The sequence below is a fragment of the Macrotis lagotis genome, chromosome 2, assembly GCF_037893015.1.
Source record: "Macrotis lagotis isolate mMagLag1 chromosome 2, bilby.v1.9.chrom.fasta, whole genome shotgun sequence".
In the NCBI taxonomy this organism is placed as follows: domain Eukaryota; kingdom Metazoa; phylum Chordata; class Mammalia; order Peramelemorphia; family Peramelidae; genus Macrotis; species Macrotis lagotis.
Genome location: NC_133659.1, coordinates 319,537,754 through 319,552,983, shown reverse-complemented (window position 1 = coordinate 319,552,983; position 15,230 = coordinate 319,537,754). Strand labels below are relative to the sequence as shown.

At 35.2% G+C, this 15,230-nt stretch overlaps 1 protein-coding gene across 1 annotated transcript in view; it reads left to right on the top strand.

Moving 5' to 3' along the window:
• Positions 1–15,230, top strand: part of LOC141515260 (sodium-coupled monocarboxylate transporter 1-like) — an 82,951-nt gene that overhangs the window by 37,723 nt on the left and 29,998 nt on the right. Inside the window, exons 3-7 of the mRNA XM_074226685.1 lie at positions 1,637–1,688; positions 3,160–3,227; positions 7,160–7,314; positions 8,045–8,185; positions 13,109–13,238. Coding sequence (XP_074082786.1) covers positions 1,637–1,688; positions 3,160–3,227; positions 7,160–7,314; positions 8,045–8,185; positions 13,109–13,238 — 546 coding nt within the window. The remainder of the gene's footprint in view (positions 1–1,636; positions 1,689–3,159; positions 3,228–7,159; positions 7,315–8,044; positions 8,186–13,108; positions 13,239–15,230) is intronic.

Below are 15,230 nucleotides of genomic sequence, written 5' to 3'. Positions count from 1 at the left end.
TAAATTATATACATTTTAAAATATACCTTTGAATTTATACATTTGAAAATAGAGCGTAATCATTAATTAGGAGAAGTAGCTTGAAACATTAAACATAATAAGCAGTGGAATAAATTTTATAATTTCAGAGAAGTCATTCGAATATTCAGAAACCACTTAGAAAGAAAGCCTTATTTTAGGAAAGATATTTGCTTTTTTTTTGGTTTACTTATTTTATAGTTCTCATCAAGAAGATGAGAAATCTCAAGAATAGTGAGAGAGGAAAAAAAGTCTGTGTTCATATTTCAATGGCTCTGTTTCTGGGATGAGTTGCCTTCTTTATCATAAGTCCACCAGAGAAGTTGCTTCAATATTTTTCCCACAGTTTGCTTTTACTAGCTGTGTTTCCCTCCACTCTGTTCCTTCTCACTCTCATTTTTTCTATTCTCTCTCTCTTTCTCTCCTTTTACCCTATCCCTGCTTAGAAGTGTGTTGTATTTGACTACCCTCTCCCACAATCTTCCCTTTCTTCTGTCACCTATTCTCCCCTTCCCTCCCCCCATTCCCCCTTATCCCATCCCTTTCTTCTCATTTTTCTATACTCCATTGTATATTTTATTAGGAAAGATATTTACAAAGGAAGGTAGCCAGGTTGGTAGAAGGGAAACTGTGCTATATGAGAATTGATTGAAGGGTTGGCAGTGAGTTAAATCCAGAGAACACTTAGGTGGTGAGGTTAGAAGTTGCAGAGACACAGTATGACATTATGAAGACATTGTCTTCATGTAAAGAAAATTATTCTAATTGGTCTCTAAAAGTGGAATGAATGAGGTTCCTTGAGGAGATAACAGGGATTCCTTACCACAAAGGTCTCTATTTCTCAGTGTCACGAAAGGAATTTTTGTTCAAATGTGATTGGGATGAAATGACTTCTGAGATCTCTTTTAACACTTAGATTTGATAATTCAGATCAGATAATAATTAGAAGCTGTTCATTACTACTTCTTTTGCCAAAGAAAAATACAAACCAAGAGACTAATTTATTCATATTTCAAAAAATTTTACTGAGAAAACCTTTTAAGAATTTTCACTTTTAAACAGAAAGGAAAGACTTAATATAATGTATTTCACCAGGCTAGAGCTCTATCCACTAAGCAACTTTAAAGAAAGAGAAAAAAATCTCTTTAACACAGATTTTAAATATAAGAGCAATTCATGTGATGACTTTAAAAGGAGGATTCCATTTTGATAATAGCTAGCATTTCTAAAGCACTAAAGTTTGCAAAGCTTTTTACAGACTTCATTTGGTTCTCCCAAGAAATGCTGTGGAGTAGGTGTAATTATCATTTTCATTTTATGGAGGAGGAAATTGATGCTGAGAGGTTTAAATGATTTCTCCTGAGGTAGGATTCGAAATCAGGTCTTTCTGATTCTAAGTGCACTAGCCACTGTGCCACTTAGCTGCCAATTGGTAATATAATTTGAAATAACCAACAAACTCAGTAGAATCGGGAGTCTCCTATTTCAAAATAATTGTTCCAAACTGTGTATTTCAGGAAGCATATTAATGTGTCGGGTAGTATATATATGTCTGATAATCCTTTATGCCTCTTACATACAAGATATTGATGGTGTACCTTATTTGGTTTCTCCTTAGATACTTTACACTGGAATTGTTCTTTATGCTCCTGCTCTTGCTTTGAATCAAGGTAAGCTTTAAAACAATAGCCATTCTTTTTAATGATACATTTGTTGTTAAATTTCTAGCAAGTTTAAATGACTCTATCACTAGTAAGTTAAGTGACAAATATACGGCTTTTTATAATAAACCATTTAAGTTATACTCGATATTTACATCCAGGATACATTTCTTTTTTATTTAGTCCTCATCCTAGGAATTGCCACATCTGCTTCTGCCTGACAAAGACCAAACTCTTGGCTTTCAGGTGCCATATATGTCTTTTCAAATTGATTTATTTACGTTGGTAGATTGGGACTTTGTGTATGATAATGTAAACTGTTTATTCAATAATAGTAAACAAAAATAGTAAAATAATAGTAATAATAGTAAAGACATAGTAAAATAATAGTAAAATATAATAAAAATAATGGTAAATAATAAAATAGTAGTAAAAAATAATAGTAAAAATAGTAAAATAGTAAAGATATTTCAGTTTTTAAAAAGTGCTATATTAGCTCTTTTATTCTTCATGGTTACTTTGTGAAATCAGTGTGAATAGGTATTATACTCATTTAAATAATGAGGAAATTGAGTTTGACTAGCCTAGGTATACACAGTGGCATGGCTACTATATAGCTGTATAGACCAGGCTAGAATATATTCTCTAGACTCCTTCCATCTAATTTGTTTGATGCATTCTAACATATTTTTTCATGGAGAATATTGCTTGTTCACATAGATTTTTTTTTGTGGTTTTTATAAGGTAGTGGAATTAAGTGACTTGCCACAGTCACTCAGCTAAGTAATTATTAAGTGTCTGAGGTCGGATTTGAACTCAGGTCCTCCTGACTCCAGGGCCAGTGCTCTATCTACTGTGTCACCTAGCTGTCCTTATATAGATTTTCAGTTCGAATACCAATGCTTTAATTATTACTTAAGATATGAAGTAGTTTGCTTTTTGTACAATGATGACACTCACAAACTGCTATATTCTTTAGAGTGATAGCCAAAGCACATCTGTCTTCATGTCTTCCAGTATTTTTGCAGTTGTTTAAGAGTTATAAACTATTTAAAACTTATTTGCTGTAGAAGGGGCAGATTTAAATTGGAATGTGGCAGAAAAGACTGAGTTCTTGATGATTATGCCAGTGGGTCACATACTATTGCCTGTCCTGTTGGAAGAAGTTCATTGGGTATTTGAGGATTGCTCTGTCTAACTCTGAGAGGATTATCTCCATAGGCTGGATAGTTTTAGCCGCTCATGAAATTTCCTGCTTAGAAGTTGGTCCTTGAAATATCATTATATTTCATATGTAATTTATCCTTGTTTATATTTTAGGGTGTAGTTTTAAATAAATGATGAGAATGTTTTAATAACTTGAAAGTCACCAAATCAAATATATGAGAGCTATAATAGCTTTGTTTCAACTTTTCAATATTTGATTAGGAAAGTTATTTGAAAATTCATGTTTTATAATTTTTTGTATTTTCCCTTTTAGTCACAGGATTTGAACTCTGGGGTGCAGTAGTTACAACAGGGATTGTCTGTACTTTCTGCTGCTCATTGGTATGTTGTTTATATAGCAGCTCTACTTGTTGAGTTAAATAGTCTGTATAGCTAATCTAAAAGGAATGATTTTAGTTTCTTCTAGGGTCCTCTGTTCTTGTACATTTTTTCTCTCTTCATAACTTCATCATTTCACATAGTTTAAACTATCATCTCTGGGCAGATAATATTTGCAGGTCTTGTAATTCAGTCCCTAAAATACCAGTTGACCATGGGATATTTCAAACTTTGGATCCTAGAGACATCTTAAGTTCAATGCATTTAAAATGGAACTCATTATATTTGTCCCTAAACCCTCCCCCTTTATAAACTACTTTAGATCTTGAAAGTACCCCCATAGTTCTAGTGTCTCAGGTTTCTAATATCAGCATTATCCTGTTTTTCTCACTTTCCTTCATCCCACATAGTTGATATAGTTCTACGTCTTACCTATTTTGCCTTGCAGAATATCTCACATTTTGTGTTTTCTCTCTAACACCAGAGTTGTCTTCTGAGTTAAATTTGTTTCAGTAGTCTCCCAAAGCCTGCTTTTGGCCTCTCACTACAGTCAGTCCTATACTTTGCTCTCCAGGTAATTTGAGGTTATTGTTCTACTGCTTAACCCTATCCAGACTCAGATTTGTGCTAACTGGGTGACTTTACCTGTGTTTGCCTCCATTTCCTCTTCTCTAAAGTGGGATGATGATAATAACATCTCTCTCTAAGGTCTGTAGTAAGGATCCACTGAGAGAATAGTTGTCACACACTTGGCCTGCCAAGTGAGTGCTGTTCTCTGTTACCTGCTGCTGCTGCTGTTCCTCTTGTTCACCTGTTTCCCAGTGATTTCAGCTAATGAGATTCTATTAGAGTATGAGAAATTTGAACTGATAAAATAATTGTGTAGAAATTACAGTTGAACTCATGGGAGCAGAGTGTATTACTTAGAGGGGAAAAGATAGGGAGATTACAGTGTGGGCCTCAGGACAGAACTTGAGGTGACAATCTGTGCTTAAGGTCTGATTACTTAAATAAGATGACCAGGATACTGTGAAGGAGTAGCCCTGCAGGTTGGCTGAGCAGTCCTGGAAGACATGTAAGTTAAAGGGTCCGTGAGGAGGTAGTCAGAAGTGTTTAAAGCAATGTAAAAGATAAGGAGGCTGAAAACTGAAAAACTAATATCAGATTTATTATCACCTGAGAAGCTCAATGGTGTGACATTTGAATGGTTAGTATTGAAAGAGTATAGACTGGTCAAAAACCACTTATAAAAGTGGCTTAATGAATGGTCTATGAAATAGAGACAGCAAATGGAATATCTTTCAGGGGGCTTAGTAATGAAAGAGAAAAGTTTGTGCAGATGACAAACTAACTCTCTCTTTTAAGAATAAGAGAGATCTGAACTATGGTAAAAGTTGAAGGTCAAGTATATAGGAAGAAACAACATTCAGAGGAGATGATTGAAGGCATGAGAATAAGAACAGAAAGATTCTAGGATCATAGGAACATTCATTTAGCACTGAAAGGGTCATTGAATCCATATACTTCATTTTAAAGATGAAGAAACTAAGGTCATGGAGGTTAAATGATTTGCCCTGGGCTGCAGAGAAGTTTGAGTATCTTATATTTTGAAAGGAAGGGAACAATGTCATCCTCCAATATTTAAAATTTTTTCAGTATTTTTAGTAAGAAATTAGTGTGCCTATTACAAGCACTATGAAAGATAGATGGATTTGTAAGGTGAAATTTCAGACTACAATTTTCTTGTATAGTAGTCCAAATATTTAAATATATATATATATTATATATATGTATATGTTTGTGTATATATATATATATATATATATATATATATATACATACACATACACACACACACACACACATATATATATATACACATATATCTCAATAGTTCTAAAATCGAATACTATATGATATATCAATGAAAGTTAGGCAGATATTCTTAACCTGGAATCTTTGAAAAAAAATATATATATATATATTTGTAAGGCAGTGGCTTGCCCAAGGCCACACAGCTAGGTAATTATTAAGTGTCTGAGGCTAGATTTGACTCAGGTACTCCTGACTCCAGGGCTGGTGCTCCGTTCACTGTGCCACCTAGCTGACCCCCCAAATATTTTTTTTCAAATAAATTTTTGTTAACTCAGAATATTTAGTTTTCTTTTTGATTGTTTATATTTTGTTTGGTACATTTAAAAACATTCTGAGAAGAGATCCTTGGGCTTTGCCAAATTGCTAATGAGGGTCCCAGTGTTCTGCGCATCTTATTTAAATTTATAAATTGACGAGAACGTGCAGACCTTGCATTGCCAGAGGTCTTCTCAGGAATTTATCCTGATTAATGTAGTTTATAGGTCCATCTTCTAGATTGCTATGAATGAAATGTTATGAAAGTTCGCTTTCAGCTAAGAAGATAGGGAAGCTTTATTGAGATATTTATTCAAATTGTACTTGAGAACTGGCATTTTTCTGGGTCTTCAGCTGAACATTTCTTCCAATCATTTGACTTCACTGATACGTTTTTGTACTGTTATGTTTGGGATTTGAAATATTGCAAGAAGGCATATTTTTAAAAATTAAAATTTATTTTATTTTGCATTTTTTAAAGTTTAATTCCTCTCCCATTTCTTATTCACTGCTGGAATAAAAGAAATGCAAAAATTTATAACAGATACACGGTGGGTATTAGTTTTACTGTGCCATCATTGTAAATGCCTTTGCTTTGAGCTAATTGTGACTACTGGCTGAGTATTAAAGATAAATTCTTCACTGGCAGCTCTTAAGCTGTATTTTTTTTTTGGTCCAGAAGGGGCCAGAGCTGTAAAAACTATATCTTATTGCTCTGTTATTCTAAACAAATTTAATAATTTTGAATCATTCTTTTAAAAAATTCAATTCCAAATTTTCTCCCAGCCCCTCCCTCATCCTTGAGAAGGCAAACCATATAAGTTATTTATGTGATATCATGTGAAACCCGTTCCCACAGTAACCATATTCCTCCCAAATGCAAGAAAATAAAGTAAAAAAAAAATGATGCTCTAATTTTCACTCACTTCCTCAGATTTCCCTCTGGGGATGAAGAACATTTTTTATTTTGAGTCTTTTGAAATTGTCTTGGATCATTGTATTGATCAGAATAGCTAACTCCTTCATATTGAATTATCATTATAATTTCCATATTAATGTGTACATTGTTCTTCTGGTCCTGCTCACTTCATTCTTCATCAGTTCATATAGGTCTTCCCAGATTTTTCTGAAATCAATCTACTCTCCATATTTAAAAACAATAATATTCCTTCACAAATCATATATTACAACTTGTGTAGCCATTCACTACTTACTGGGCATCTCTTCAATATCCAATTTTTTGCCACCACAAAAAGAGACAAGTATTTGGACAAAAATCTTTGTACAAATTCGTTTTTCTTTTATCTTTTTTGTATATAGACCTAGGAGTGGTGGTATTTCTGGGTTAAAGGGTGTGCTTAACTTTATATTCCTTTGGATTTAGTTCCAAAGGATAACATAGTTTCTAAATAACAGTTTTCATCATAATGAATATTTTAGTTAGAATATGTGAGGGAAACAGAATGTTTTTTGACAACACCAATCCAATTCCTTTAAAAGATACTGAGCAGAATTATTAGTTATGTAAGCTTTTCTTACAAATCTGTGTTATCTTTACCCTTAATGCCAATTTTACTGAATTATACTGGAGATACTCAAATGGAAATGTTTCTTGATTATCATTTGTTTCAGAGTACCACAAATCAAGTTTAAAGCATATTTAGGTGACTTTTAGAAGTCAAATTTTGTTGAAACCAATTTCTTCAAAAGTCTGGTTAGCACAGAAACCCAACTTTTCCAGGTATAAATAAACATACAAATGAAAATGAACTTTTTTATATTTCACATGCATTTTTTCTGTGTAGGGAAATCTTAAAGCTGTTGTATGGACAGATGTTATTCGAGCTTTCATTATGGTGGCAGGATTTTCTTCAATTATCATACAAGCTTCACATCTTCAAGGTGGACTTAAAACTATAATAAGACATGCAAAGGAAGGAGGAAGATTAAGAGTTTGGGAGTAAGTTGGTTTTTTCTTTGTTGTTTGAATTTTAATTTAATTTCAATTTGATCTTAATTTAATTTCAATTAGAAGGTTTTATATTAGATGTTAAGAAGTTTTTTTTAAATATTAAGTGTTAGAATAGTAGTAATAGCTAATATTTATATAGTGTTTTAAGTTTTAAAAAGTTTAGCAATGTAAAGTTGTTAGTACAATTGATATACATTTTATAGTCGAGGAAACTAAGACCCTTGAGGTGAAGTGATGACCATTGGTCACCTGGCTAGTCAATAGCAAAGTCAGTATTTGAAGATCAAGTCTCTGATTTCCAAGAACAGATTTAAAAAAGTGTAATCAAGAAATTAATTTTTAATGTTGAGATTGCAAGCTTTATACCTATTATTCAATTCAGTAAATAGTTTGTAGAATCCTACTTCCCTGTGAATATTCTTGTGGGTTAGAAAAGGATATTGCCCTAACATGACTGAGCAGATGAAATTTTTTGACTCCTATTAGGAATTCCTTTATATAGATTCTTTTAGTCACTCAATCTCAGTCACATTCAAGCCCATTAGTAGTCTACATATTTTTATCTAGATAATTTAAAACTCTAAGAGGAATTACAGTATTTTACACACACACACACACACACATATTTTTTCCACAGCTTGATTCAAAATGATCTGCAGATATGTTTTCTTTCTATACTACTCTGTTATTCTAGTTTTCCTGATTTGTTTTTATGTAGCTTTAATCCTAGTCCTTTGCAGAGATACACTTTCTGGACAATTACTGTAGGTGGGACCTTTACGTGGACCGGCATCTATGGTGTTAACCAGTCCCAAGTGCAGAGATACCTAGCCTGCAAAACCAGATTTCATGCAAAACTGTGAGTTTACATTCCATATGTTTGTCATTAGTATTTAAATTGATTTTCTTTGACTAAGCTCTAAAAGGGGATAACATAAAGAAATATGGATAATTTTAACCCATTAAAAAAGAATAATTAGGCTAAATAAATTTGTGGTTATAATACCATTACTTCATTTCTTCCAGTAGGTTTTAAATCACTTTCAAATATCATTCTTTTTTAAAAAAATAATTATTTCTTTTGAATTTTACAATTTTCTCCTAATTTTGCTTCCCTCCCCTCACTCCCCACAGAAAGCAGTCTGTTAGTCTTTACATTGTTTCGATGGTATTCATTGATCAATATCATTCTTACAAGATGATTTGATTATAAGTGAGTTTAGAATTTCTGTTAGTTATATGAAAATTTTGTTACTTTCACATGAGTTTTTTCATTTTCTCCAGTTTTGTTTTAATCCTTTTTTTCTGTTGTTATTTTTTGATATTAGTTCATTACTATTTCCATGTGGTTGAAGACCAGTATTTGAAAGTCATTTCATATAAACTATTCCATACCTTTCTTGAAGGCAAAGACAAACTCTCCATTTATATTTTTAATCATACTATGCACTTTGTGGGTACAACATTCATTTAATAGCACTCTTAGATGATACTGAGCTGTATTGGTGATTCTGAGCTGTTATAGCCCTGTAGGGTTAGTTGTAGCAGAATTTTGTGATAATAATGACACTTCTGGGCCAAAAATTGAACCAGTAGTAAATCTATGTCATGTCATAGTTAAGGTTTTTTTTATATTTATTGATGGTGATGACAAAATTGGGCTGAATTTGCAGGCAGCCTTTCTCAGAAATGGAATTGGGAGACCCCACTGGTTCTCTTGTTGGGATATATTTCCTCTCTAACTTCTCTCTGTCTTTAAACAATATGTGATGAACTTTCTGTTTCTCCGATTAAACTTTTCAATTTCTACTACCCACTGGCTTGGTATCACAGAGAATTTGTTGAAGCTTCAGTTGCTCTATTTGAAAGGGCACTTTTTCTAGATATGGGGACAAGTTATTTAATTCCTCTCTGTTTCCTAATTTGGGTCACTAGGGATAATATTGCTTGCAATGTTCCCATTCCCTAGTGTTCCATTTCCAGTGAAACAATGCTTGTAAACCATAAAGGCAATCAATTAAACATTTATTAAATTAGCACTGCACTCTGTTAGGTACTTGGAGATGGACAAAAAAAGTTCCTACTCTCAAGGAATTTAGTTTTACTGGATACAGAGTGTACTCATAAATAAGAATATGCACAATAGCTGCAATGTAGTTCACTAAAGGGTAGGGGGGGGAGATAGGAAGGCAGCAATTGAAGGGACTAGGAAGGGCTTTGTATATAAGATGGTCCTTATATGTAATCTGGAAGGCAGCGAGGGATTCTGCGAAGTACATATGAGTTAGGGCATTCCAGGCATGGGGGAACAGCTAATACAAAGGCCTGGAGGTGGGAGATAGAGAAGTAGAGGATGGAATGAATAATAAAGTTGGAATGATAGGTTGTGGTCAGGTTGTAAAGGATTTTACAAGGTATAGTTTATGTTTGAACCTCCCCAACATGGAACTTACTGAGTTAGTAGAGGGATGTAGTCACCTTTGGGTTTAAGAAAACTCATTTTGGCAGATGAATGGAGGATGTCAGGGATTAATACCTCAAAGGGATATTTCTTTTTTTCCCCCCTCCTTTTTTAGGTTTTTGTAAGGCAGATGGGGTTAAGTGGCTTGCCCAAGGCCACACAGCTAGGTCATTATTAAGTTTCTGAGGCTGGATTTGAACCCAGGTACTCCTGACTCCAGGGCTGGTGCTTTATCCACTGCGCCACCTAGCCACCCCCTCAAAGGGATATTTCAAGGAACTATTTCTCTCTTTCATTATAGCATCAGAATGGTTATTTTAGCCAATGGTCTGATAGTATAGGAAATAGGACTTTTGTGTGAGTTTGGATACAGTGGAAGATGTTGCTTTTTTCCATATCATTGAAACACCATAGCATTACAGTAATGTCAGGTTTACGGTCATTCAGTTAAATCTGCACAACTGGTAACTGTGCCACTTCAGTATTTATGTATATCTAATATTTGGAGACAGATCTTTGTGAGATACATCTTAATAGGGAATTATGTTCCATTTGTGCTGGGTGACAAAACTTCCATCAGTGTGGTAAAATTATCCTAACTTGTTTTGTGATGGTTTATTTTATTCAACTTTGCAACCATACTTCTCCCAGAACTCAAAGACTTTGGTTTACTGGAAGTTGTCCACTTGGTTATGGGAATAATGCTGCAGGATAACTCGATACTGTTATTTATGGTTGGGATTACAGTAACATCTGATTGTCTTTGAACCTTTAACTTTCATTCTTAATTAATGAAACTTTGTCAAATGATTTCACTCTGATTCATCTTGCACCATCTAAGAATTTCACCATTAGTGGCACAATATGAATGCCTCTGGCCGTCTTTCTTAATTATATCCACCATTTTGAAAACCAATAAAATAGACCATTACCAAACATATGTGTATATTTTGAAGGTTTAGATGTCTTTAGATACAAAATAGATCCATTTTTTCTGTCACTAGAATGTCCTAGTTTTCTTGTATTTTAAGGATTATTTGACTGTTCATTTGCATGTTCAAAGCTGATGGAGCATAAGGTGGTATTATATTGGTCCTGCTCCCAAAGCAAGCTAGTAGTGATGCTCCACCTATTGGGCTGGCCAATAGGGTGGCTCCACCTCCAGGACAAGCCATCAGGGAGGTCTTCCTTCTTCCCTCTAGGACTCACTAGCAGTAAGGCCCAGAACTATGGCATAAGAAGCTTGGGACAGTGCAGAAAAAGAATCTACCTTTTAAAATAGAAGTATAAAGTCACAAAATAGAAAAATTTTATGAAAGGGGAGATTAAGGACTAATTTAGAAGAGGACTACATTGTCAAAATATCTACATGTGAAGCATTGGAGTAAAATTTTTAGTAAATTGATCTCAAAAGAAGAGAAGTAGAAGGAAAAACTGGCAAAAAATGAAGGTAATACAGGAAAATCAGGAATAAAAGTGAACATGTTTTTAAAGGAAGTACAAAAAAATGGAAAAAATAGGGGCAGCTAGGTGGCATAGTGGATAAAGCACCGGCCCTGGAGTCAGGAGTACCTGGGTTCAAATCCGGTCTTAGACACTTAATAATTACCTAGCTGTGTGGCCTTGGGCAAGCCACTTAACCCCGTTTGCCTTGAAAAAAACCTAAAAAAAATGGAAAAAATATACAAAAGTTCACTGAATAAAACAACTTAAAAATAGAATTGACCGAACAAAAACGATGGTAAGAAAATTCACAGATAAAAGCTACTACTTTAAAAATGGAACTGGCCAAATGGTAAAGGAGGTACAGAAGCTCACCAAAGAAAAAAATTCTTAAAAAATTAGAATTGGACAAGTGCAAGCTACTAACTCCAGGAGATATGAAGAAGCAATAAAATCAAAAGAATTAAAAAAAATAGAAGAAAATGTGAAATCTCATGGGGAAAAATGACTAACCTGCGCCACCTAGCCACCCTGTTAATTTTTTTTTTTTTTAGGTTTTTGCAAGGCAAATGGGGTTAAGTGGCTTGCCCAAGGCCACACAGCTAGGTAATTATTAAGTGTCTGAGACCGGATTTGAACCCAGGTACTCCTGACTCCAGGGCCGGTGCTTTATCCACTGTGCCACCTAGCCACCCCATCGCTCTGTTAATTTTAATTTAAAGGAGTTGTTTTTTTTCCCAATTGGTCAATTAAGAAAATTAGCATGGGCGGGGCGGCTAGGTGGCACAGTGGATAGAGCACCGGCCCTGAGTCAGGAGGAAGCCCTGGAGTCAGGAGGACGTGAGTTCAAATGGGGCCTTAGACACTTAATAATTGCCTAGCTGTTTGACCTTGGGCACCTCACTCTTAACTCCATTTCCATAAATAAATAAAAATGAAAAGAAGAAAATAAGCATTGGCCAAGTGTGTTATTTTGTCAGTCAGTGAGTAATAACTTTCTAATTCTAAGTCTACAATTGAGTAGAAAAGAGAATAAATAAGAGGAATCTCAAAAGCAAGAGTGACAACAATGGCCATATTTGAGGAGAGGAGATAGAGATATGTCTGGCCTGGGACCCATTCTCCATGGATATTCTGGGAAGAGGATTTCATTAAATTGAAAATCCTTTAAATGAACCTGTGTGGAAATGGTTCAGAAAGTGGTTCAAGCAGGTGGTGACTGCATATAGAGGACTCAAGACACCCCTTAGGGCTTAGCATCTATCTTAGGGGGATAGAAGCACAGATATTTGACTCAGCTTCTGTTCTCTTGGGATGGTTTTTATTATTCAATCCCAGGCTGTTTAGATGAGGCATTTCTGAATCTGGGTTGTGATAGCTTAGGCTAGAATCCACCATAGGATTGCATTGGATCTCAGGCCAGAGTGCTGATGTTTGACTACATTTGATGAAAATACCTGTAATTAAAGAATAGAAGTTTATCCTCTCTAGTTAACAATGTTTGATCATTATAGAATCTGTTTTATTGGCCTTAGTTATACATAGTACAATTTCTCAAAGCAATAAAAGCATACAAGGAAATTTTGAAAATTAAAGGAGAAATATACTAATAGAATACAAATGACTATATAATTCATTAACAAAACTAAAAGCTGGTCTTTGGAAAGACTAAAAAAATGTGTACCAAATAAATGATGAATGGAAAATCAAGAAAAAAAAGGAAATTACAAAAAATGGAATTTTATTGACAGCAATTTATTTCTGTAGGGTATTTAGACAATATAATATTGATCATATAATTCCCTTTATCTTTCAAGGTGGTGGTGTGTTTACTCTTTTGAGTTGAAATCATTTTACTTTTTTTCCTGGTATCTTTAGAGCACTCTATTTCAGTCTTTTGGGACTCTGGGTAATTCTGACTTGTGCAGTTCTCTGTGGATTAGGAATGTACTCAATGTTTCATAACTGCGATCCTTGGACATCATACAAAGTTTCAGCACCAGATCAGGTTTAGTATTCAAAGTTATAATTATATTTTCAAGTTATTCCACAGGCAACAATATGATATATTGGGAAGCAGTTTTCACTTGTAAGAGAATAGAAAAAAATTTTCCAAATTAGAAGTTTCAGCTGTGCATGAATGTTGGTTTAGGGGAAAAGAACATGGTCTTGGATTTACTTGAGTGGAATACATGATTATTGTTATTATTTCTTGTACACAGCCTTTATCTTGATTTTATTCCAGTAGAAAAATGAACATTTTTATCATCCCCTACTTTTTGGACACTTTGAAGGAATATATTTAGGAAATCTTAAAATTAAAAAGTTAAAATTGGTTTTTATCCAAAAAACATCAGTTTAAGACTCAACCATTCAACAAGTTTTTTTAACTACTATGTTATAAGTACCTTGGGCAGCTGGGTGGTACAGTGGATAGACCATCAGCCCTGGAACCAGGAGGACCTGAGTTCAAATTCAGCCTCAAACATTTGAAACTTCTTAGTTGTGTGACCTTGGGCAAGTCACATAATCCTGATTGCCTTGCATCCAGGGCCATCTCCCGTTATTCGATCCACATGGCCTCAGATATCTCTGGAGGAAACAGTGAGGCTGAATCAGGATGACTGGAGATGGTCCTGGATATGAGGCAGTCAGGGTTGAGTGACTTGCCCAAGATCACACAGCTATCCAGTGTCAAGCGTCTGAAGCAGGATTGGAACTCAGGTCCTCCTGACTCTAGGATGGGAGCTCTATTCACTGCACCACCTACTGTGTAGGGCTAAGAATTAACCAGAGGAGTATTTATGTGGAAGTCAGGCTCAGCTGTTTGTCTAAGGGAAATGACTTCAGTACCAGATGTAGCTAGACGGGGATGAGTGAGACAGGGAGAACAGTGATCTCAGCCAGAGATGATAAGGTCCTGAGCTAAGTGGTAACTGTACTTGCGAAAAGGGGATCCAAGTGGTGAGGAGGTGGAATGAGGAGAGGGTGGAGTTGAGGATCCTGCCAAGATTACAGGCCTGGCAGACTACAAGGGTGGGGGTGCCTTTGGCATAAATAATAAGAGAGTCATTTTAGGAGGAAAGGGGGAGTTCTGCTTTGGATGTGTCAACTTTGGGACTTTGCATCTCAGAGGAGAGGCCAAAGAGAAAGGTGGAAATAGGTCTGTGTAGAAATGACCAAACCCTGGAGCTGGTGAGATCACCAAGTGAAATGTAGAGCTCACAGAATCATGGGAGGTCCTTCCCTCCTTCCCCCCCCCCCCAGTTAGAATGGAGGCTTGGTGGGATGGGGGAGCCAGCAGAGGAGCCAGAGAAGGGTCAGTAGTCACGTTGGTAAGAGGCAAGAAAAAGAAGACTTAGAAGAGGGAGGTTCAGGGCAGGCTTCAGACACTGGAGGGAGAAAGGTTATCCAAGTGGATAGTAAGAGATGGCTGAGGTTAATAAGTGAGGGAGAGCAACCCAGTATAGTAGACAGGGGTGGGGGGAGGTGGGGGGTGGGAGTTGGCAGGGATGCAATGAGGAGGCAGCACTAGTAGCCGAGAGGGAAGAGCCAGCCCAGGGAGAAAGTTTGAATTAACTTCTATAGCGTGAGAACAGGGAATCACTTAGGGAAGAATCAGAGGATTACTCTGCTGTGGGGTGGCCCAGCAGTAGTTTAACAGCACACATTTTTATCCACAATATCTATCACCTAAAAATAAGTCACTTAATTAAACATTTAATGAATTATATTTTTAGAGATAATAAATAATAACAATAAACTTTAGTACAATAAAATTTAGAACAATTTAGTATGATTTAAACTTTAGAACAAAAATTTAGTAAAAGATTTGTCTAAGATTTTTGAGGAATTTTGGGGAATTATTTAAAGTTGTTAGTTTAAATTGCTGAACCTTTTTTGTGGAATAAAGATTCTTGCCATTTTAATTCCTTCTGGGGTCTTGCAGGTGACTTGAATTCTTGAAGTTTCTGCTAGCAGAGAATATGCTCTAGTAGGT